Source organism: Rhinolophus sinicus, linkage group LG05, assembly GCF_036562045.2.
Source record: "Rhinolophus sinicus isolate RSC01 linkage group LG05, ASM3656204v1, whole genome shotgun sequence".
NCBI lineage: Eukaryota > Metazoa > Chordata > Mammalia > Chiroptera > Rhinolophidae > Rhinolophus > Rhinolophus sinicus.
This window is the reverse complement of record NC_133755.1, coordinates 145,988,792-146,010,366: the sequence shown is the minus strand read 5'-3', so window position 1 is coordinate 146,010,366 and position 21,575 is coordinate 145,988,792. Positions and strand designations below refer to the sequence as shown.

General features: G+C 41.8%; 1 protein-coding gene across 12 annotated transcripts in view; it reads left to right on the top strand.

Annotated features, from left to right (window-relative positions):
- The first annotated feature begins 653 nt into the window (after nt 1–653).
- The window catches only part of FAM184A (family with sequence similarity 184 member A), a 99,557-nt gene continuing 78,635 nt past the window's right edge, over nt 654–21,575 (top strand). For 7 of the 12 annotated variants that reach the window (XM_019740985.2, XM_074333502.1, XM_074333503.1 and 4 more), the window contains exon 1: nt 654–1,298. In XM_019740985.2, the coding sequence (XP_019596544.1) occupies nt 1,131–1,298 (168 nt within the window). In that variant the 5' untranslated portion in view covers nt 654–1,130. The remainder of the gene's footprint in view (nt 1,299–21,575) is intronic. The other 5 variants (XM_019740990.2, XM_019740989.2, XM_019740987.2 and 2 more) reach the window with 2 other exon arrangements.

Here is a 21,575-nt window from a genome sequence, read left to right as displayed (position 1 = left end):
AGGAACTGACATCTTGTTCCATCTTTTGTTATTCCCCTTTACTTCCAGCCATCTAGATTTCACATATAATTGTCTCAGGCTCCATTAAACTGGGAAAAAGTGGGGATCTGACGCTATACCAATTGATGCTCTCTCCACACAGACACTTGATATTGAATGAGGGACAGTGCCTGGGCCGTAGTACGGTAGGTCGGCCTAAGATCCTATAACAACCATGTTTGTGTGAGTTTGGAAGGGTCGGTCAGGTGAGAGACGATCGGATTCCTGCGACCTCAGTGCTCACGTCTCCGTCGCTGAAGCCAGCGCTGGGAGGGAGCTGGAGGTGAACGTGCAGCTCTGGGGGGTAAGAGCCACTGGGGCCAGTTGCACGCGATAATGCACGTGGAAAGGCTCAGTAAATCGGCACGCCTTCTGCAAAGCGAAGGTGACCACCACCCCATCATCTCTGGCCGAATGTTTTACCTAGAGCTGCACGCACGGCACACGGGGTTTACCCACCCGCCGGGCTCCGCAGCCCCCTCCGCAGGGGGCAACACCTGGCGGCGGAGTCCCAGCGCGCCCTTCGCGAGGCTCCAGCACGAATAGCGGGACTGTGGGGTTGGCGGCGGCGCGGGGCGGGGCTTGGCTGCGGGGAAATGACGTCGCCAACCCCGCGCGCCCCGCGGGCCGCGAACCGCGCGCCCGGGTAACGGTGGTTCCGCCGCTCCCGCGTCCTCCTCAGTGTCCCCGCCCACCCCCGCAGCAGCCCGCCCCGTCTCCTCCTCCCTCCGCAGCTCCCGCGGCGGCCGTCTCGCTGGGTCCCTGGTACCAGGTGGGAGTGGGACCTGTGGGGCCACGCTGCCAGCGACCCCTCCGCCGGGCGCGAGCTGAAAAGCGGGCGACAGCGGGCCGGGCCCCGGGCGTGTGTCCCGCGCCGGTGTCGGCCACGGCTTCGGGCCGGAGGGGCCGCCGGGTCCCTGGACGGGGCTGACCTGGGGATCGCGGGCGGGAGGGTGCCTGCGCTGCGGCTGGAAGGCGCCGGGTGTCGGGTCTGGAAGCGGCCGCCCCGGCTCTTGCCTCCCAGACACCGTTGACTCGCGGACCGTCCCCGAGCGCGGGGACAGGTGCCCTGGCCGGGGTCTGTTGGGAAGATGGCGACCCCAGGCATGAGCTGGCAGCAGCACTATTACGGCGGCTCGGCGGCCGGAGCCACCAAATTCACGCCCTCGCCGGCCGCCGCGCAGCAGGCGGGACACGGCTTGGACTACAGCCAGGACCTGCACCTGAAAATGAGCAAGAAAATCGCCCAGCTCACCAAGGTAAGGGCGGGCTTGGGGTGGGTGCGGCGGCGACTCGGTGCGGGCCGCGCGGGGCTCACCTGTCCAGCTGGGAGGCTGCGCGCCCTGCGCCGGGGGCGAGTTGACGGGGGCTGTAATAGGGAAGCAACAACTGGAGACTTGCCTCCAAGAACCGTTCAAACTTCGGTGGAATCTGGCAACGTTCATTTAAACTAGACAGCTCAGCGGCACGGCGGGGTTTATGGGACCTGTACCCGGCTGCCCTTTAGGGGTAAGCCTGCACAGAACGACTTAGGATCTATTTCCTTTATTCCACAATAATCAGTCTCATTAGTTTTGCTTTCACGCGTCTGCCAAGGCTCCACGAGGAATTACACTACAGGACTGTATGAAGTACAGTACCGTGTTTACCCAATGTGACCCGGAATCTTTGGAATTAATCAGTTTTTTTTATAGGTTACGTAGTTAAAGGGAGAATAAATCTGAGCAATGTAGGAGGGTAAAACACCGTGCGAGACAGTTTTGGGGACTTAATGAGTCATTCCTTATCATGACAAAATGTCAAACAAGGTTTTTAGATGAATCAAGTGTCTGCACTCAGTTAGATGTTTCAATTTATCAGAAGTTAAAAGAGCAAATAGCCTGCAAATTTGGCCAACTGTTGTTTAGGACGGTACTTGGATAGCAAGCGTTTACAAGTAGTAAATGTTGATAATGAGAAAGAGTTGATATCTATGAAGCAAGAGGAATTTAGATTGATTATATTGCCCTGTTTAGATATTGGGAGCAATCTTTCAATATCCATTACGTGAGAAGAGTGATTGGTGGTTTCTGAAAGTTCGTAGGGGTGATAGACCCTACAGCTTTAAGCTCAATCAGCGAACCAGTTTTTAGGACCCTTGTTGGTATGCTGAAGAGAGGTGCACATTATGGGGGTTTATTACTAGATAACCTCTGAAGTCTGACTCTTTCATCACAAAATTCTCATTATATAATTCCATTACTAGTTAGCAGTTTTGAGAAAGTAAAGGAAAACAGTTCAAGAGAGGAAAAGAAGGAAATGGGAGTGAAAAGGATGAAAAGAGGGTAAAAATATTTTGATGAAGAAATGTGATTAAGGGTAGAAAAAAATAACATAAAAGGATTAAAGAATGAGGAATCAAATGGAAGAGCAAAGGAGAGGGTGGGTATACGTACTCAACCATGCAAAGCAAGGCACCATTCTGTAAAGGTAGACTTTTTGTTTTATATCAGTGCTGTCTAGGAGGTTGCTATGTGTCCAGTTTTTATAGTGTCCTCTTGTGACACCGGATCCCCAAATTCAGAGAAAGGAAGTCACAAGAAGGAACGATACTATACCATCAAAACATTTATACATTTGGGAGCTAAAAGCTAGGGTTCCAGAAATCGTGTTTGATCTTAAGAATACTGATGTCCATAATTAAGCACATGGATATTTATTTATTCTGATCTTACGGTGTGTCCACAGCATCCATTGTTCTTATTTTACATCATCCTGCAGAGCCCTGCTCTAACTAATAAAAACCTTCAATAAGTTGGGAGTGGAACTGTGTACAGTTCTATAAAAGAAGTTTCCCGTCTCTCCAGTACACTACTTTTCTTTTCACTTATGCCTTTTCAATTTCCTGTTCTTTTATCAGAAAAAAAAATAATGTAGCACAAGTGTTTAAGTGGGAGTATTGATAGATGTTGCTGTCACTTTCTCTCTTTCCACTACCTACCTCAAATCTGATGAGGCGGGAGGCTGTCCCCAGGCCAGTGCTCGCGTCACAGCTTGAGTGCTGCACCTAATCTTTACTGAGTGTAACTGGGGACTCCTGATTCAGTGTTTGTGGTTACAGTTTTTAAACACTTGCACCACTCGCTCTGCTAAGTGCCTCAGACATTTAATCCCTTATACTAGAGTTTCTCAACCTTGGCACTGTTGACATTCTGGACTGGATAATTCAGTGTTGGGAACGGGCGGGGCTGTCCTATGCAGCGTCTCTGGTGCTACCCAGTAGGTTCCAATAGCAACCCCCGCCCACAAACACAGTCATGACAATAAGCATTGTTTAGACATTGCCAGATGTTCCTGGGGTGAAGGTGGGGGGATGATTCTAGGTTGAAAAAAACACTGACATACTGAAATATCTAGAGTTATTAATTACTCAGATAAGGTGTGAGAAAGAAGCAATCAGATAGGACTACCTCTTCAATTTCTGAAGTATACAGTAAGACCTGCCTCCTTCATGTACCGTTTTAGAAACTGTCAAATTTTACAGTCACATCCACATTGTAAATACTGTATCATAAGAATGATATCATGAGTAATACATGAATTGTTAGACTGGTATTTGCTATATAGAATTTTCACTTATGAAGAGTTTATTAATAAATCCATATCAGCATGGGTATGTTAACCAGAACTATGGTTTGGAACTTGACAATTGCTTATACTTCAAAGTTAGACATTATAAAGATAACGTTAAATAGGATTTTATTTCTTTTGGAATGAGTCAGTATGCTCATCTCTTTAGCATTATCGTCAGCATGGCTTGGGAATCTGACACACTGTCTTGACTTAAAACTCCATCTGTGCCACTTGCTAGCAGTATGACCACCGGCAGTTCACTCAACTCTAAGCCTCTGTTTTCTAGTCTTTAAAAGAAGATTGATGCTATAACTCTCTAAGATAGTAAGCCAGCAACCAAAATATTAGTAAAATACTGAATATTTTTAAAATACTCCTCTCTGCATTTAATAGCATTATGTGACTGTTTTGAGATTTTCCTGCTAAACTCTTTAAAAATGTGTATAGTAATTTGTTTTCTATTAGACAGTTTAAATTTTTCACATTCTGTATTGTTGTAGTAGTATTGAAAAATACAACATGCATTTTTCAGAGATTTGGCAGGCTATGAAAGGATAAGGGTGAAAGTAATCTGTAGTATAATTTTTCAGAGTGTGGGTCTCAACACATTTTTACCTAACTAAAAAGCAGTCTCAGCTGCAGATGTATTTGTTCAAATTCTGTTTCCTAAGAATCTAACATAGCAGCCATCTCTGGAACCACCTTTTATGTAAGAGGCACTTTGCTAAGTGTTAGAAATACAGCAATAGCAAGACACAGTCTGCCTTTTAAAGCAAGTCATTTATATTTAAGTTGCTCATGTCAAATTTTAAGAATTACTAATAGATTCTTGAATCACGTTGTGGCACATTTCTGGAATTGTTAATAACTGAACCATCTCAGCATAGGCAGAGAAGCTGGATAGGTTGACTTCTGTTTTATAAGATCCCCTTTGTGTGCTTCTCTACCCTCCACTGTGTTGACTCTTCAGAGCACGTTAGATTGAAGGGCCGGCCGGGTGGCTCAGGCAGCTCAGGCAGCTCAGGCGGTTGGAGCTCTGTGCTCCTAACTCTTCACTCCAAAGGTTTGATTCCCACATGGGCCAGTGGGCTCTCAACCACAAGGTTGCCAGTTCAACTGCTCAAGTCCCTTGGTGGGCAGCGCCCCCTGCAACTAAGATTGAACACAGCACCTTGAGCTGAGCTGCCGCTGAGCTCCCAGATGGCTCAGTTGGTTGGAGCGCATCCTCTCAACCACAAGGTTGCGGGTTTGATTGCTCTTAAGGGATGGTGGGAGCGCCCCCTGCAACTAGCAACGGCAACTGGACCTGGAGCTGAGCTGCGCCCTCCACAACTAAGACTGAAAGGACAACAACTTGACTTGGAAAAAAGTCCTGGAAATACACACTGTTCCCCAATAAAGTCCTGTTCCCCTTCCCCAATTAAAAAAAAAAAAAAAGAAATGACCTAAATTTCTATCAATAGGGCACTAGCTAAATAAGTTACTTAAAAATAAATAATAAATGTTTAAAAAAAAAAAGAAAAGCAGGACTTGTGGGATGTGATTATAAAACAGCTTTATTTTTGTCACTTACGGTTCTTTTCAGTTTACTCTGTGAGGTTGGCTCATCCCCTGCCAGTGGATCAACTTGACTTTTCTAGTTACTTTTAGATAATGCAAATTGTCCTTTAGTAACTAAGTTGCAAAGATCTCGATTATTAGAATGTCCAGTACCAACAAATAACCCCACACCAAACTGAATTAAGGGTAAAGTTCCTCCCCCACGCCACTCCCTGCCTCTGCCTATTGCAAGGGGAAAGTCAGTTACTGGGGAAGGGGGGCATCAGTGGCTTTTTTCTTCTGACCTGGCTTTTCTACTCCTGCTTTGTCTCACCAGTCTTGGTTTCTGACTCCTCCCAAGTTGGACGAGGAAGAAGGGAGGAGAGAAAAGAGCAGCAGCAAATGTGTCTCCTCTAACCTCCCACCTCAGTTACTAGAGATTCCTTCCTCAGGTTGCTTGAGCGTGAGAAAGCATCTGTATTCTGGCTGGTTGCTTACTCCTCTAAGCCTCTTGGATCTGTCAGGACCTTCATGTTCATTTTGCAGAGGTCTGTTCAAGCTCCAGGTAACATTCCTGGATGGACTTAGGTGACCCCACACCAGCTTTCTCTATCTCTCCCGTAGGGCCCACCCACATGGTTTGCCTGGGCAAACTCTGGAAGTGGTTCCAATTCAGCCAGCTCTCTTCTGCCTTCACATGCCTCTTTATCCAGCTTTTTATCCTTTAATAGATTTTCCAGGTATGAATCAGGTGCTAGTTCAATTATGTTCTTCAACGTCTGAGAGACATGATAATATCAGGCTCTTCAAGTGGTCCCATTAAAGCCTTTTCCCCCAGGCTTTAGGTGAGGAATGAGCATCCACCTCCACCCTCCCCTGTGAAGGCAAGGGCTCTTGTTCCCATAGCTCTCGCCAAGGAACCCTTCTCTAACCCTCCGCTCTGTAATCTTGAAGCTTCTCTCATTGGTGTTGGGGGTTGAAGGTAACACACCTCAACACTCCTCTCTTTAGCCTGCCTCCTTTGGAAATTTTGGAAGATTGATTATTTTTGGTTCTCAATAGAAACTTCCCTTTTAATATCCTGTTATGTTCACTGTTCATCCAATGTCTCTTTAGTTGACTGCACTTTTAATATAGATCAGTCCGCTTATCACTGACAGCACTAGTGTAAGGTGGAGTATAAGGCTCCAAAGAGCAGGAAGTAGTTTATGTTTTCTGTGCTTAGCATCGAGTGTTCCTCCTCTTTTTCTGTCCCTCCGGAAAGCTGCTGTGACCAACCTGGGCCTTTTGGGGTTTGCCTTACTCTGAATTACTATAGTATTTATTGTCTGTACTTCTTTGATACTTAATAATACAAATTTGAAAAATACTGTTTATTGTGTTTATAAATGTACCTTGTCCTTTTTATTTGATTGTAAGCTCCTCAGCTGTAGAGACTGTGTCTTGTATTTCGTGTAACCTTAGTATGAATGCTTTGCACATAGTGTAAAAGCTTAGTAAATATTTATTGAAGATGATGGTGGCGGTGGTGGTGTTGGTGATGGTGGTGATGCTGATGCTGTACCGACTAATTTTGTTACACAGTAGGGAAAGTCAGTAGTAAACAATTCTGAGGAATTGTGTCTGTTACTCTTCCGGGTTAATGCTAGATCATTTCATCTGACTTCAATTTCTCTTAAATGTTTAAATGTTATTGGTTTCCCCTTAAACTGCTTCAAAAAGTTATATCATCTCATTATATACTTATATTTTTCATGTAAAAATAAAAATATGAAGCACTCTGTCTAAAATACAAATATTATTTGTCATTTCAAAATGTAGGTAACTGATATAGCAGATTCTTAGCAAATGATAATGTCTCAAATCAATCATTTAATACTAACTCTGCTTTTACTATATATCCCAGTCCAGAATGTGTTTATATAATACCAAAACCAGTGAAATTTTCAAACAATCCTGTTTTCTGTACATTAAATACAATTGATTTTTCACTGGTTGGTTTGTTTGAATGACCTAGATACTGTTTCATAATAATATTCATTTTTGGTTATGACTTGGGTTGTTTCAGCTGAGCGTATGCTAAATGCAACATCTTTTTTCCCCTCCTTTATTATATTGTGGCTTTGCCATTCTATTATGTAGTAGCTTAGATGTAATCTTTTAGTCAGAGTTGAGTGGTTTGAATTAATTTTTTATATTTTACTATTGGGCACAAAGGCATGATATACTATTTATCAATTGTCCAAAAAAAAAGGGGGGGGGGCGCCGGGGTGCTGCCTTTAGAGCTAAAGATCCTAACCCTTTCATTTTATAGGTGTGCAGGTTGAGGGCCCAAAGTCATTTGAAGATGACACTGCTTGTCGCTGGCAGAACCTGAACAGGAACCCAGGTCTCTGGATTGGTGCAGGAGAGGGGCAGCTGTCATAGCAGGTCTCTTTGCCCTGTGTCAGCCTTCTTTCTAATTAGTATTACTCGTTCAGTTCCTAAGAGGCCACAGAATTGTTGGTGGTTTTTTCTCGTGTTGGAACCATGTTTTTTACTTACCGTATCAATCACAGACTTTTGATGAGAATGAAACCAGTGTGCCTCTGCCATATACTGCAGAACCTCTGGACTTCTAATAGGTTGCACAGTCTGTAACTGTGGTTTTGGTAAATTTGTAATTTCCCATCATCATTAATGGAGAGGAGATAAGGCCACATGTATGCTAATCCTACGGCAAAGGCTAAACTTCTGTTTCTGAGGAATTTTGGTTACTTTTTTGTTTGCCATGTCTCTCTTATAAAATGAAGTGCAAAGTTTGAATATTTATATATTCTAGACATTGCACTTTATGACTGAGAAGATTTTGTTGATTCTACTGAATGTGTATCTGTAGGTTCACAGGTATTTGCATTTTTCATCTGATTTTCTTTAAGCACAGTCCTGACAGAATCTCGTTTCTTTCAAAAAATATTTCATAACCAAAACACTAAATAGTATTCTATTCTTATTCTTAGAATAAGAATGCCAGTGAAACACTACATATACGGAGTATGTGTAATTTTGATAGGAAGGCATGTGTGTGTGTTTTATATAATGGTCTACTCAGTAACTAAAGAAGATGTACTGAAATATAACTAAAATAGAGTACATGTGGTTGGTAGATACAGATATAGATCCATATGGTTGGTAAACTTTTGTTGACTGCCTAGTGCATGAAAGATAGATACTGTGCTAGGCACTGATAATTCGCACTATTCATTTACTGTGCCATTTTTAGACTATATATTTTTCTCATTTTTTTCCAATTGACTTTTGTGAAAATGTGACCAGAATCAAGTAGGTGAACATTTTAATCAATGGATTAATTTAATATGACGAATTTTAAATGTTGAATTATGGGCAACTTTTCCTGTTTGGTTTGTTTTGGGTAGAATTTATATACCTGATTGTCTTAGATAAACTATGCTAGTGCCTTCCAAATTCTTTAATATGGTTTTTAAGAATAATTGAAAGAATAATGTTGACAACCTTCTCTGTAACATCTCTGCCCGGGTGTAGGTGGGGGTTAAGGTAAATTCCAGTCTTCTGAATTCTGGAGTTAATGGGTCTGTGTCAGGTTTCAGTCTTTCATGGGCAGACAGAGAGACACACACCCAGGGCTATATGTCCCCGTGGGAGAGCAGAGTGCCCATTGCTCAGGCCAGAGGTGTGGCTCAGTGGATCCCACACACTCCGGTTTGAATTTCAGTTTCCCCAGTTACTAGCGTGTGACCTTTAGTAAGCATTTTAACCTCTCAGAGCTCAGTTTCCTCATCTATAAAATGAGAATAACAAAACATATCTCAGAATTATTGTAAAGATTAAATAATTTGTGTAGGAGAGGAGGTCGATAAATTTTAATTTCTACCCATTCCCTAGACCCCTCTCCCTTGGTTCAGCCTCTGCTGACGTAGTCTAACAATTAAGTATGTCTTGATGTGTGTTTTCCCTTCCGATGGAGATCTGTTCTACATTATTAAGGACCACAGCTATCAAAAGTAAAGTTTGAGCAGCAAATATGAAATAACAGTTGATTTTCATTATTTGAGGCAGTTATGTACTGTCAAGTCAGGTTCTAGGGGAAGTACAGGGTTACATTGCTGACACCCTCTGGTCACATTTTCAAGCAATCAATATGTAACCTTGTTTGAGGTGTATTTCAATTTAAAGACATTTTATTTAATACATCTTTTTTATTAATTAACAGTGAACTTACGGCCAACCGCACTATAACTCACGCCTGAGTATTAGATTTTGAAGGTTACATATAAATTTTAGCAAGTAGGTGAATTTGGAAATGTGAATTCACAAATAATAAGGGTCCACTGTATCTAAAAATGGAGGCAAAACTTTGCATCTGCTGTTTACTTAGTTCCTGCTCTAGTTTGTCATGGGCCGGTGTGAGTAGGACTCTTATTTCCACCCTAAACACCCTCACATGATTGTGACTTTGACTCTTCCCATCTCCCTAAACACCCTCAGGGGAGAGGAGTGGAAGGGACAGTGGGGGCAGTAATACTCATCCTTTGTCAAAGTTGCCAGTTACCTACAATCATAAGCATGAGATAAAATTACAGTCAGATTCTCTCTGTGTTTGTAATCTTTATAATCTAATCTTGAATTGACCACATTGCTCCAGGTCAAAGAAAGGAATAAAATGTACAAATTATTCTATTGGGTGGAGTGAAACCTTTAAAAATATAATGTTGATTTATTTTAATTTAGTTAAAATAAAGTTGTGTGTGCGTGTGTGTGTGTGTGTGTGTAGAGCTTAAAATATATTTTCAGTTACTTCCTTCCCAGCACACACTGTCAGTGTGGGAGTTGGATTTGTTAAAAGCCTTTGTCTAGGTACCTAAAGATAACTAGAAGTCTATACTCTCTGAGGCTGCAGCACATTTGGTTGGAAGTTTCTGTATTAACTTTATGCAACATAAAGAAAACTTAAAAAAGAAACTATATTTGTTCAAATATCGACTGTCTTTGGCATATAATTAGTCTTATATTTCTTATCCTGACTTCCTTTACTGTGTAACAAATTGTCCCTAAATTTAGCAGCTTAAAACAGCGAACATTTACTATCTCACACAGTTCCTGAGGTTCAGGAGTCCACTTGCGGGGTGGTTCTGGCTCTGGGCTTCTCATGAGATTGCCATCGAGCTGAAGATTTGCCTGGGGCTGGAGGTTCCACTTCTGCGTTCACTCATGTGGATGTTAGTAGGAGACTAGTCTTCCCCACGTGGGCCTCTCCTTAGAACGTGATCCAAGGGGGTCGGGGAGAGAGAGACCAAAATGGAAGTCAGAGCCTTTTCATGATAATCTCAGAGTGACGTACCGTCACCTTTGCTATATTCTGTTGGTTACACAGAGGACCCATAATGGAGGAGATGACTGCACAACGATTAGAGTATCAGGAGACAGAGCTCATTGGGGGCCATTTTAGAGGCTGGTTACCCCAAGAGAGAAGCAGAATTGGCGGGAGAGATACAGAGAGTTCAGAGAATTTGCGATGACCATGTATACTTTGGTAGAAATATTTAGCAGACATTTGGATATGTATCTTAAGCCAAAGGAGAGATCCATACTAGAAATAAAAAATTTAGAGTTGTTAGCATACAGGTGGTGATTAAAATCATGAGTGGTTGAGGACTTAAGCAGAGTAGAAAACATTTAAAATAATTTCTGGGGAAAGGAAGAGAAAATAGCTGAGCATAGAGAGACAAGTAAAAGGATCAGCGAGATGTCTGGTTGTCCCAAGAAAAAAATAAATGTGACATTTGGTATCGATTTGAATGCCTCACAGTTTTCTGCAAAGTTCTATGCAGGCCTGTGGAGAGGGCCATTGTTTTCCCAGTGTAGGAGAGACGGCAGGTTAGTAAAGGATTAATCCAGAGTCTGAGTTTTGCTTGACTGGTATAACAGAAGAACTGGGGTTTAAGAGAGTTAAACTGCTTTGATGGAGAGTTGTTTGGTTAATGTACTATCAGTTATGTGCTATAGGGAAGGAAGTGAGGCTAGGATGGAACTAATAGATGAAGGAAAATGTAGGAGTTGGGAGGACCATTGGTGTGCAGAGAACGCCCAGAGGTTGCTGGGCGATGGCAAGGAGTTGAGCGTGAGAGGGGCTATATTAAGACCTTTGAGGTGGAGTAAGTTATAACGATCCAGGATGCAGTCTTGAGAATGTTTATAGGGGAGTGAAGGTTATTAGAGTTAGGCATCCCAAAGAACTGTCAGTCTGCTCTTGTGGATTCGTCAAGCATTTTGAAATGTCCGAAGATAATAGCAGGGTTGGGACAGGAGGGAAGTTTGTGAGTCCCACCTAAATCTACACTGGAGGTGGGCAGTGACTGGTTTATTACTATGTGAGGCAGGTCGAGTGATAAAGCTAATTAATAGGATGAGTCATAAAGCCAGAGGCATTTTTCATTATGGGGAAAGAATAATGATTTGGAATAATAACAGTAAATACCATTTTTAAGCAGTCATTATATGCAGTTTCTTACGATCTTTGATTCTTACCGTAGCTCCATAAGGTTGACACTCATGAGGAAGCTGAGTATTAGAGGTTAAGTCACTTGCTCAAGGACATGCTGCCAGAAGAGCTGGGATTTGAACCTCGGTTTGTGTGACTGCCATGTTGCCTTTTGTAGAGGGCAGCATGGGGCATCTATGTGAATGCCCACATCAATTCCAGATCCCACGATGAGAGAGGCACAACATAAAGTATGGCTTCTGTTGGAAAAGAATTCATGTCTTTGGTTGTGAGGGGCAGAAATGGGGTTCTGAGGATGTAGGTACTTCTGGCTCCAGATGCAGGCATCTGTGTCATCTAACTCAGCCTCAGGCAGTTGTGTGCTGTTTTTTCCTGGACACTTGCTGGGTTTTTATACTCGTTCTCTAGAACTCTTATTCCGTGCTGAACAAATGTCTCTTTATAAAATACTCTATCTCCTTACTTTAATTGAAAACCTGGCTCTCTTCCCAGCATACTGCTTTTTCTGCTGCCTTTGCAGGTGACCACTGACACATTTCATCAACCAGAGAGGCCCTGGAGATGATATCTTCTCTCTTCCAGCTCTCATTGCAACTAGTACACCATTACTCCTAGACTCTTACGTAAATACAATTCTTGAGGTTTAAGCCAAGTGGCTCTTCTGCCCTCACCACTCCTTGCTTCTCACCCTCAGCGGACAGTTACTGTCCATGCGTGGCCCATCCTAGCCTCACAGTTCTTGACCTTTTCAAGCTACTTGTACACATTTTTCTCTCAATCTTAAACTCCAGAATAACTACATGGAAGGTATTCTGTAAATATTTGTTGATTAAACAAATGAACTTCTTAACCTTTCAGCTCTCTCTCCCTTTTTCAAATTTTTCCCATTCTCCAGTCCCTTTGGTTCTTTGTCTCTTCATTTTTCTCCCCATTCATCAGCCCCTTCTTTGTTCACTTTGTTCTTTAACTGTCTCCTAGACTGCTTGGGCTATTTTATCAGTCACTGTCTTGCCAGTGCCTTCAGCTGCCTTGGCACATGCTTTTTCTCTACACCTTCCAGAACCAGCTAGAAAATATATTGACCAGATATGCAACTTGCTCACCCTCAATATGCATCAGTAAAAAAGCAGAATCTCCATGCAGCCACCCCTGCATTCCATTCAGGGCACAGCTAAGCAGGGAGAAAAGTGGAAGGGAGCTCCTTGGATGGCAAAGATTTCTAGGAGGGAGCTTTGAATTGTAACTGAGATGATAATACCTGATTTTAACTGAATATCTTCGAGAAGACTAAACGTTAATCTAGAAGTGACTGAATAGTTAGAAACAACAGGATTAAGTTTTTCTCTGCTAAATCAGTACACAGACTGAGTAAGAACATGAAGTTCCGTCAGGAAAATGAACAGCTTGATTTTTTATACTGTGATTTGTGAGTGACCAATTTATATGTAGTAAATGTAGCAGCAAGTTATAAAATAGGCTATATTTATAAAAATGCAAGGGTTTGAAGAGTTTACATTAAGATTACATATCAAACAAAAATAAGTCTTTGTTGGAAATATTAAAATGTGCTCTTCTGGCAAAATAATAGTTGTGGATGATAGTAGACATATAAAAATTCAGTATCGCCAACTCTCATTAACAAAGCATTTATAGTGACAAACATCTGAAGTATTAGTACAGTGCTTTGTTTATGAGAAGTGCTGAATAATTCTTATGCCTGGCAGAGTGTTTACTTACCACGGTCATGGTTGGGTGCACAGCATCTTGCTTCAAGTAATTATGTCTTTAGTCATGACCTAATTGAAACACAGGTTGGAATAAAAGGATGAAAAAACAAATAATTCCAGTAAGAAGAGAGGATATTACAAAGAAGCTTTTAAAACAAGTAAGCTGGATATGATGATTTCTAAAGTTGAACTGTCAAAATAAATCGGGAAATTAAGGGTGGACATTTATTGCTGGCAATTTTTTTTTTTTTTAACTTGGGAATGAATGTTTCAGTAAAAGGAAAGAAAAATGTGGAATATGGTCATTAAAATGAAGGGAAGGCCATGTTAGCTAACTTACATATTCCAGTTATCTATTACTCCTCTGGTTACCTAGTGCTGTCTTTCACACCATGCAAAAAACTTAGTGTAAAACAACAACCATTTTGTTCTCACAAATTCTTGGGTCAGGAATTTAAAGAAGAGACAGTGTGGGATGGTTTGTTCTGTTCCACAATGTCTGGGTTCTCAGATGGGAAGACTAGACTGGCTGTGTGGGACTTCATCAGCTGGGAGGTGAAGCAGCGGGGTTAGAGAAGGCACTTAGGAGATGACTGTTTCACTCACCTGGTGCCTGAACTGAGCTGACTCACTTGAAGGCTGGGCTCAGCCGGGGCAGTTGACTAGAGAACCTGTGTGTCCTCCCTGTAGCGTGGGCTCTTCACACCACGGTGGCATCTGCAAACTGAGTCTTCCAGAGGCTGAGAAAGAAGCTACAAGGTTTCTGCGGATCTAGACTCAAGAGGCATTTATTATCACTTTGTCACATTCTGCTGGTTATAAGTGAATCATTAAGTCCAGCCTGGATTTGAGAGGAGAAATGGATGCTACTTTTTTGGTGGGGGAGTGTCAGGGTCACATTGCAGAAGAGCATGTGGGATGGGAAATACTGTGATCATTTTTGGAAAGTACAGTCTGCCAAAATGTACGCTTGCTGGGAACAGGGAAATATTTAACCCACATTTACAGCTTTTTCTTTTTTCTTTTTTTTTTTTTTTAAAGATTTTATTGGGGAAGGGGAACAGGAACCCCCAAGTCAAGTTGTTGTCCTTTCAATCTTAGTTATGGAGGCCGCAGCTCAGCTCCAGGTCCAGTTGCCATTTTTCTAGTTGCAGGGGGCACAGTCCACCATCCCTTGCGGGAGTCGAACCCAGAGGATGAGCTCCAACCAACTGAGCCATCTGGGAGCTCAGTGGCAGCTCAGCTCAAGGTGCCGTGTTCAATCTTAGTTGCAGGGGGTGCTGCCCACCATGAGTCGAACCCAGAGGATGAGCTCCAACCAACTGAGCCATCTGGGAGCTCAGTGGCAGCTCAGCTCAAGGTGCCGTGTTCAATCTTAGTTGCAGGGGGTGCTGCCCACCATCCCTTGCGGGAGTCAGGAATCGAACTGGCAACCTTGTGGTTGAGAGCCCACTGGCCCATGTGGGAATCGAACCGGCAGCCTTCGGAGTTAGGAGCATGGAGCTCCAACCGCCAGAGCCACTGGGCCGGCCCCATTTACAGCTTTTTTGATGATTAGCCACAAACTTTTAAGGGATTAAAAAAATAAGAAGAGAAGTGCTAGCCTAATATGTGGTATTAGAAAAGAGCTCTTTCAGCCATTTGAAACACAAGTAGAGAATCTCTCCAGATTAGCAGAGACACTTTCCCTCTTCATTTCACACAAGCACTATTAGATATATGGTAATATATTGTACTAAGAAAGGCTTTTTTATTATAAGCTACCGTGTTTCCCCGAAAATAAGACCTAGCCGTACCATCAGCTCTAATGCGTCTTTTGGAGCAAAAATTAATATAAGACCTGGTATTATATTATATTAGACCAGGTCTTATATTAAAATAAGATGTGGTATCATATTATATTATATTATATTATATTATATTATATTATATTATATTATATTATACTGGGTCTTAAAATAAGGTCTTGTAAGACCGGGTCTTATATTAAAATAAGACCAGGCCTTATATTCATCTTTGCTCCAAAAGACGCATTAGAGCTGATGGTCCTGCTAGGTCTTACTTTTGGAGAAACACGGTAGCAGAAAGTTAGAACTTACACTATATAATACTGTGCACTTTGGATATTGTCACTGCTGAGCCACTTGCCAGTCTTTTACCTAATGGTACAATAAGCAAGAGGACCATCATTTTAAGGCCTTTGGAAATTACCTCCAAGATTTTAGATCTTTGCTTCAGTGGTAATGGTGTGTATGTGTGTATTTGGGCAGCAGCCTTTATTAGTTTCAAGTTATGCTACATTGATTTTTAACCATACTGTGGAAGAAGTTTTTCAATTTGATTAAGCTCTTAGCCCCTTTGAGAGAGGCAGATGTTATTTAAGTGGTGGTTGTGTCATGAAGGAAGAAACCCAAGTCTTGCGCACACTGGTGAGCGCCCACCAGACCAGGCTTATGCAGGACATAGTCCCACTAAGGGGGACTAGCGGGGGCGAGCAGTCTTGTGGTTCGAACACTGAATATTTATGATAGTCAAGTTCTTCTGTTTTTGTCTCTTGGCTTTATTTTATCACAGTGTAAGCGCTCAGGTTGGGTGAGTGCCCAAATTTATATCACTTTGGAAAGGAAGTTCTTGGTAGATTATATGAATAGCTTTAGTTTGGGACATATTTGAAGGTTTTAGTCATGAAGCTGATAAACTAACTGCCCAGTAGAAACATGGTTCAGTAGGTAGTTTCTTTGATTCCGAATGCCAAGTGATGCCCTTGAATAAGACAAGAGATATTTTGTGGTGAGCATAAGATGTTGCTGTGGGATGGCAGAACCCTAAATTAATTTTAGGAAGCTTCTGTCCATTTCATCTTTTAAGATTGTCATCTGTACCTGGATGTCTGCCATCACCTCAAATGCCACATGTCCAAACCGGAATTAATCATCTTCTCCATCAGATATCTCCCACAGGCCAAAGAATTAAGAAATAACCCCCCAAAACCTACTTTCCTTTCTCGACTCGAGTATTCCTGTCTGACCCGACCGTCCTTTTAGAGTGGAACTTTGGAATTAAATTTTCCTCTTCTTTTTCTTTTAAGTAGTTTTGTTTCTTTCTTTGAAATATCTTTTAGGTTTTCATTTTCAGTCTCTTAGGTAGGAATCAATGTAAACCTTGTTTTAGTAGTCTCCTGACTTTCATACTCTCCCTATTTCGATTTATCTTGCTTAGTGCTATGGTACTATTAATAAATGTAATTCCCTACATAAGTACTCATTTTCTCTATGTTCACTAGACCATATCTAAATTCCTTTGCATGTGTTTTGGTTGTTTGCCTATCTGTCTGTAGAGTGAGGGGCTTCCAAGGCTTAAGCAACTATAGTAGAATTCTCCACAGGAACAGAGGCAGTAGGAGAGATAGATGATAGATAGATAGATAGATAGATAGATAGATAGATAGATAGATAGATAGATAGATAGAGAGATAGAGAGATAGAGAGAGAGATAGAGAGATAGAGAGATAGATATTTTTAAATTAATTAGACTGAGACTGAGGTGGCTCTAATGCCCTATAAGGTGCCTTATATAAGCAAACCCAGATCTTAACCTGTAAACCTAGCCTCAAGGTTACAAAAATCTAAACCTAAGGACAACCAGTCTCAAACAGCCAAAGTAGGCTTTAAGCTATAGCCAATCAAATAATTTCCTAGTTTTGCTTCCACCTCTCCTCTATAGTAGTCTTTCCCCTAGCTCCTCATATTGAAGCTGCTCCTAACCACTTCCGGTTTGGTGCAGCCAGATTCTAATCAAGTTTCGCTCAAATAAACTCTTAAAATTTTAAATATGCCTCAGTTTTTTCTTTTAGCAATATATCATAGTATATATAAATTTGATTAATTATATGGTATTGGCTCACATGATAATGGAGTCTAAAAAGTCCCAAGATCTGTATTTGGCTGGCTGGGACCCAGGAGAGCCGATGGTGTAGTTCCGCTCCCAGCGCAGTAGGAGACCAGTGTTCCAGCTCAGAAGGACAGAGAAGTTCCCTCTTACTTGCCTTATTTACCGTGTTTCCCCCAAAATAAGACCTAACCAGAAAATAAGCCCTAGCAGGTTTTTCAGGATGACATCCCCTGAACATAAGCCTTAATGCATCTTTTGGAGCACAGCTTACTAAAATACCCCGTCTTATTTTCGGGAAAACACGGTAGGTCTTCACTTGAGTGGATGAGGCCCACCCACTTTAGGGAGGGCAATCTGCTTTACTCAGTCCACCAATTCAAATGTTAATCTCATGTAGAAACACCCTCACAGACACACCTAGAATAGTGTTTGACCAAAAGTCTGGATACCCCATAACCCAGTCAGGTAAACACATAATATTAGTCATCACAGCACTTCAATTGGAAAAGGTTTTCTCCATCATTGCGTTCTCTCATCTTCAAATCAAATGGCAGGCAGACTTCAGACTAGAGCGAGAGACTAGGAAGCAGAGAAAGTGAATGGGATAGCGTTTAATAGTGCTAAGGAGAAAGGGCAGGTTAGGGACTAGGCCTGTAGGGCTTGTAGCCTAAGGCATATTAGGAGGGAGGGACATAGAGAGCACTTTAGGGGCATAGAGGAGACTGCAGTCAAAGTGAGAGGCGGTTTGGAATATGGAAAAATTAGAAGGGAGTTTGGAAATGTGGAATGTGAGACTGGGAAACAGAAGAGGGAACTGAGAAAGGGAAAAGCTGAAGTCTGCAGCGGTAGGGCCCACAGAGTCTCCTGGGATGCAGGCAGGGCTATGTGAGGAAAAGCTGAATTTGTGTTGTCAGGATGGGAAGAGGAACACGATGAAGACCAGGCTCAGAGAACTGGGGACCGCAGGCTTTGTAGGAGGAAGAAGAAGTAGGCTTATTAGGCAAAGGGCATGGCTTTTGGGGAGGTAAACAAGACAGGAGACGAAAAGCGTGGAAGGAGCCTATAATAAACCACGCCTGCTGCGGAGAGTAGAAGTGGATAAAAAAGCATGTTGTAATGCCCCAAGAAATGCGCTATGTGAGATTGGACACTAGAGAGATGGACACTAGAGATATGTTTATCTTATCTTGCAGACTTTCGGAGAATTAAGTGGCTATCACTAATCATTAGGGAAATGCAAATCAAAACCACAATGAGAAGCCACGCAACACCCACTAGGATGGTTATAATAATAATAATTTTAAAAAGGGCAATAAAGTGTTGGTGAAGATACGGAGAAATTGGAGCCGCATACATTGCTGGTGGGATTGTAAAATGATGTAGCCACCTTGGAAAATCATTTTTCAGTTTCTCAGTAGGTTAACATTCATAGATTTAGCAAATGACCCATCAATTCTACTCTTAGGTATATACCCAAGAAAATTGGAAATCTGTCCCCATAAGCACTTGTACACGAACGTTCACAGCAAAATTGCTTATAATAGCTAAAAAGTGGAAACAGCCCAAATATCCATCAGCTGATAAATGGGTAAACAAAATGTAGTATAGTCATGAATGGAATATTGTTCAGTTACGAAAATGAGTGGAGCAGTGATACATGCTGAAACACAGAAGAACCTTGAAAACAAAAGAATCCTGACACAAAAGGCCACATATTGTGAGATTCCATTTCTCTGAAATGTCCAGAATAGGCAAACCCATCGAGACAGAAAGTAGATTAGATGTTGCCAGGAGCTAGGGGGAGAGAGGAGTGAGAGTACCTACAAATAGTTGGGGTTTCTTTTTTGGGATGATGAAGATGTTCTGGAATTAGAGAGGTAGTGGTTGTGCAACATGGCGAATAGACTCAAGCCACTGACTGGTACTCTTGAAAAGGGTGAATTTTATGGTCTGTGCATTATGTCTCAAAGTTGTTATTACATAAAAAAAAAAAAAAATTGTCACAAGGTTCAGCTACTTCAGGCTCCAAACAAGAGCGTCTCTGAGTATAGGGCCTCTAAGATAGCCTGTGAATTCCTCCGCCTGCTTTCATCTTATCCTCAGCAATAACCTATGGCTTCACAGATGTGGCGTCTTACTTGTGTTATTTCTAGTGACCACTAAAATAAACTTATTGATTACTTAAAGTCATCTCCTTTGCCACACTTTGGAAGAGTCTGTATTATTGTATGTAATTGCCAAGCTAGCATGTTCTATTTTATTATAACTCATTCATTTACCTTAACTTCTTTTTCAGGATTACATGCAATATTTTCTGTAAAATTTTGTATTAAAAAAAAAGTGGAGATGGGATAGTAGAAAGAGGAAATACGTGCTTTTTGTTTATTTTTGGTCATTATATTAAATATGAGGGTTTTTTTCCTAAAGAATTTGAATAGTGACAGCTTTAAAGCTCTTTCCTAGAATTTCATTACCTTTCTTTGAATCCTTTCAGAATGGCACTGAGATTTTCTCAGTAGGGAGAGCATCATAATATTTATCTCATTAAACTATACGTATTTCCAGCTGAGAAATAGATTGAGACCTGAAAATGTTCATCACCATAGAAAACAACAGAAAAAAAAATTTCAAAAACACGGTAGTTTCTCTTAGAATTCACTATGGGATACTACTGTTATATTTCAGAATTCTTATTATAAAATGGGTTGGCAAAGTATTTCTTTTTTTTAATTACTGAATTAATTTTATAGGCACTTATCTTTGTATTTAAGTAAACAGTAGGTGGTTCTCAACCCTTTTTCAGTCACTTCCCTCGCTGGCTGTGTGGATGGCCATCAGAATGGACGGGGAATGAATGTGGAGTTTTTTAAAAGGCCACTTGATGATTCTTACACTACCTCCTCCCCTGCATCAAATTGAGAATGGCTGCCATAATGATCAAAAGTTATTAATGGGAGTGTAATATCCCCTTGTTTGTTGGGCAGAAAAATGGTTAAGCACAGTTAGCCTTAGAGAAGGCTTGAGAAATTTGGGGCGATGTGTTTTCAGAAGTGCCTGAGCTGCTGGAAAAATAGGAGCTAAGAACAGGACTGTAGACCCGGAGCAAAGGCTCCTGAGTTAGATCCACTCCACCCTCGGTATGTCTGAAACGGCAGGTTGCTGTGGGGCTGGCATGTAGATGGTAGGTGCTATTCAAGTCCAATGTAACTCGTAAGGCATGAGTCCTGGTTGAAGACAGAATGAAATTTAGAGGTACATGACCTTGACAGACTGAACAGCTGGGAGAGGGCACTTCTTCTCCTGCCTTAAGCCAACCACCAGATTCCCTTGCCACGTCTGACCTCTTAAATTCCTCTTTAATTAAGTGACGTCTCTCCCCACCAAGGTTTGTGTTAGGAACCTCAAGGCTGTTTTCTGAGATGTTTTGGCTGCTCTTCTAGCCTCACCCATACAATATATCCTCCACAGTACAACCAGGATTGTAATATCTAAAATGCAGGTAGGATCAAGTGAATTCTTTGCTTAAAACCCTTCACTGATTGTCCATTACCTACAAAGGCATGTTTATTAAATTCCGTAAAAGGTGCTGCTACCTTGATTTTGGATTCATTATTTTGAGAGACTCCCTTTAATAAAACTCAATATATAGAAATTCAGCTTGCTCATGAGTTTTTGCACACAGTCTGCGTAACACTACTCTCTCAGCCAGCGCTGCTTCTGTCCTGTCTGCAGGGGTATGTGTGTTGATTCATTTGGTGAAAGTGGCTTTAGGCTAAGGACAGGAGGGGGCCCAGATCAGATACAATTTTGAAGGCCACAAAAAGGATTTTGTCTCTTTTCCCCCATATATGCACCTGATCAAAACGATTGTAGGGTTGTAAGCAAGGGTTATGTTATGATTTATATTTTGAGATGACCACTTTGGCTGCTGAGTAAGGGATGGATTGCAACACAGCACGAGTGGAAGCAGGGAGATCATTTCGATCTCCACTGCGGTGGTCCAGGCCCTATAGCCAGATGATGGTGGCTTTTATGAGGGTGTTTGCAGTAGAGACAGAGAGATGAGCAGCGATTCATGATGTACTTTGGAAGTATAACTGATAGGACCTAAAAATGACTTCATGTGGGGGGTGAAGGAAACAGAAGCAAGAACTCTTAGGTGACACATTTGTATATTTTCACTCTTTAACAACACATTTGGGTGTGAAAGGAGGAAATGAGAAAATTTTCTAATAGGTGTCTGTGTC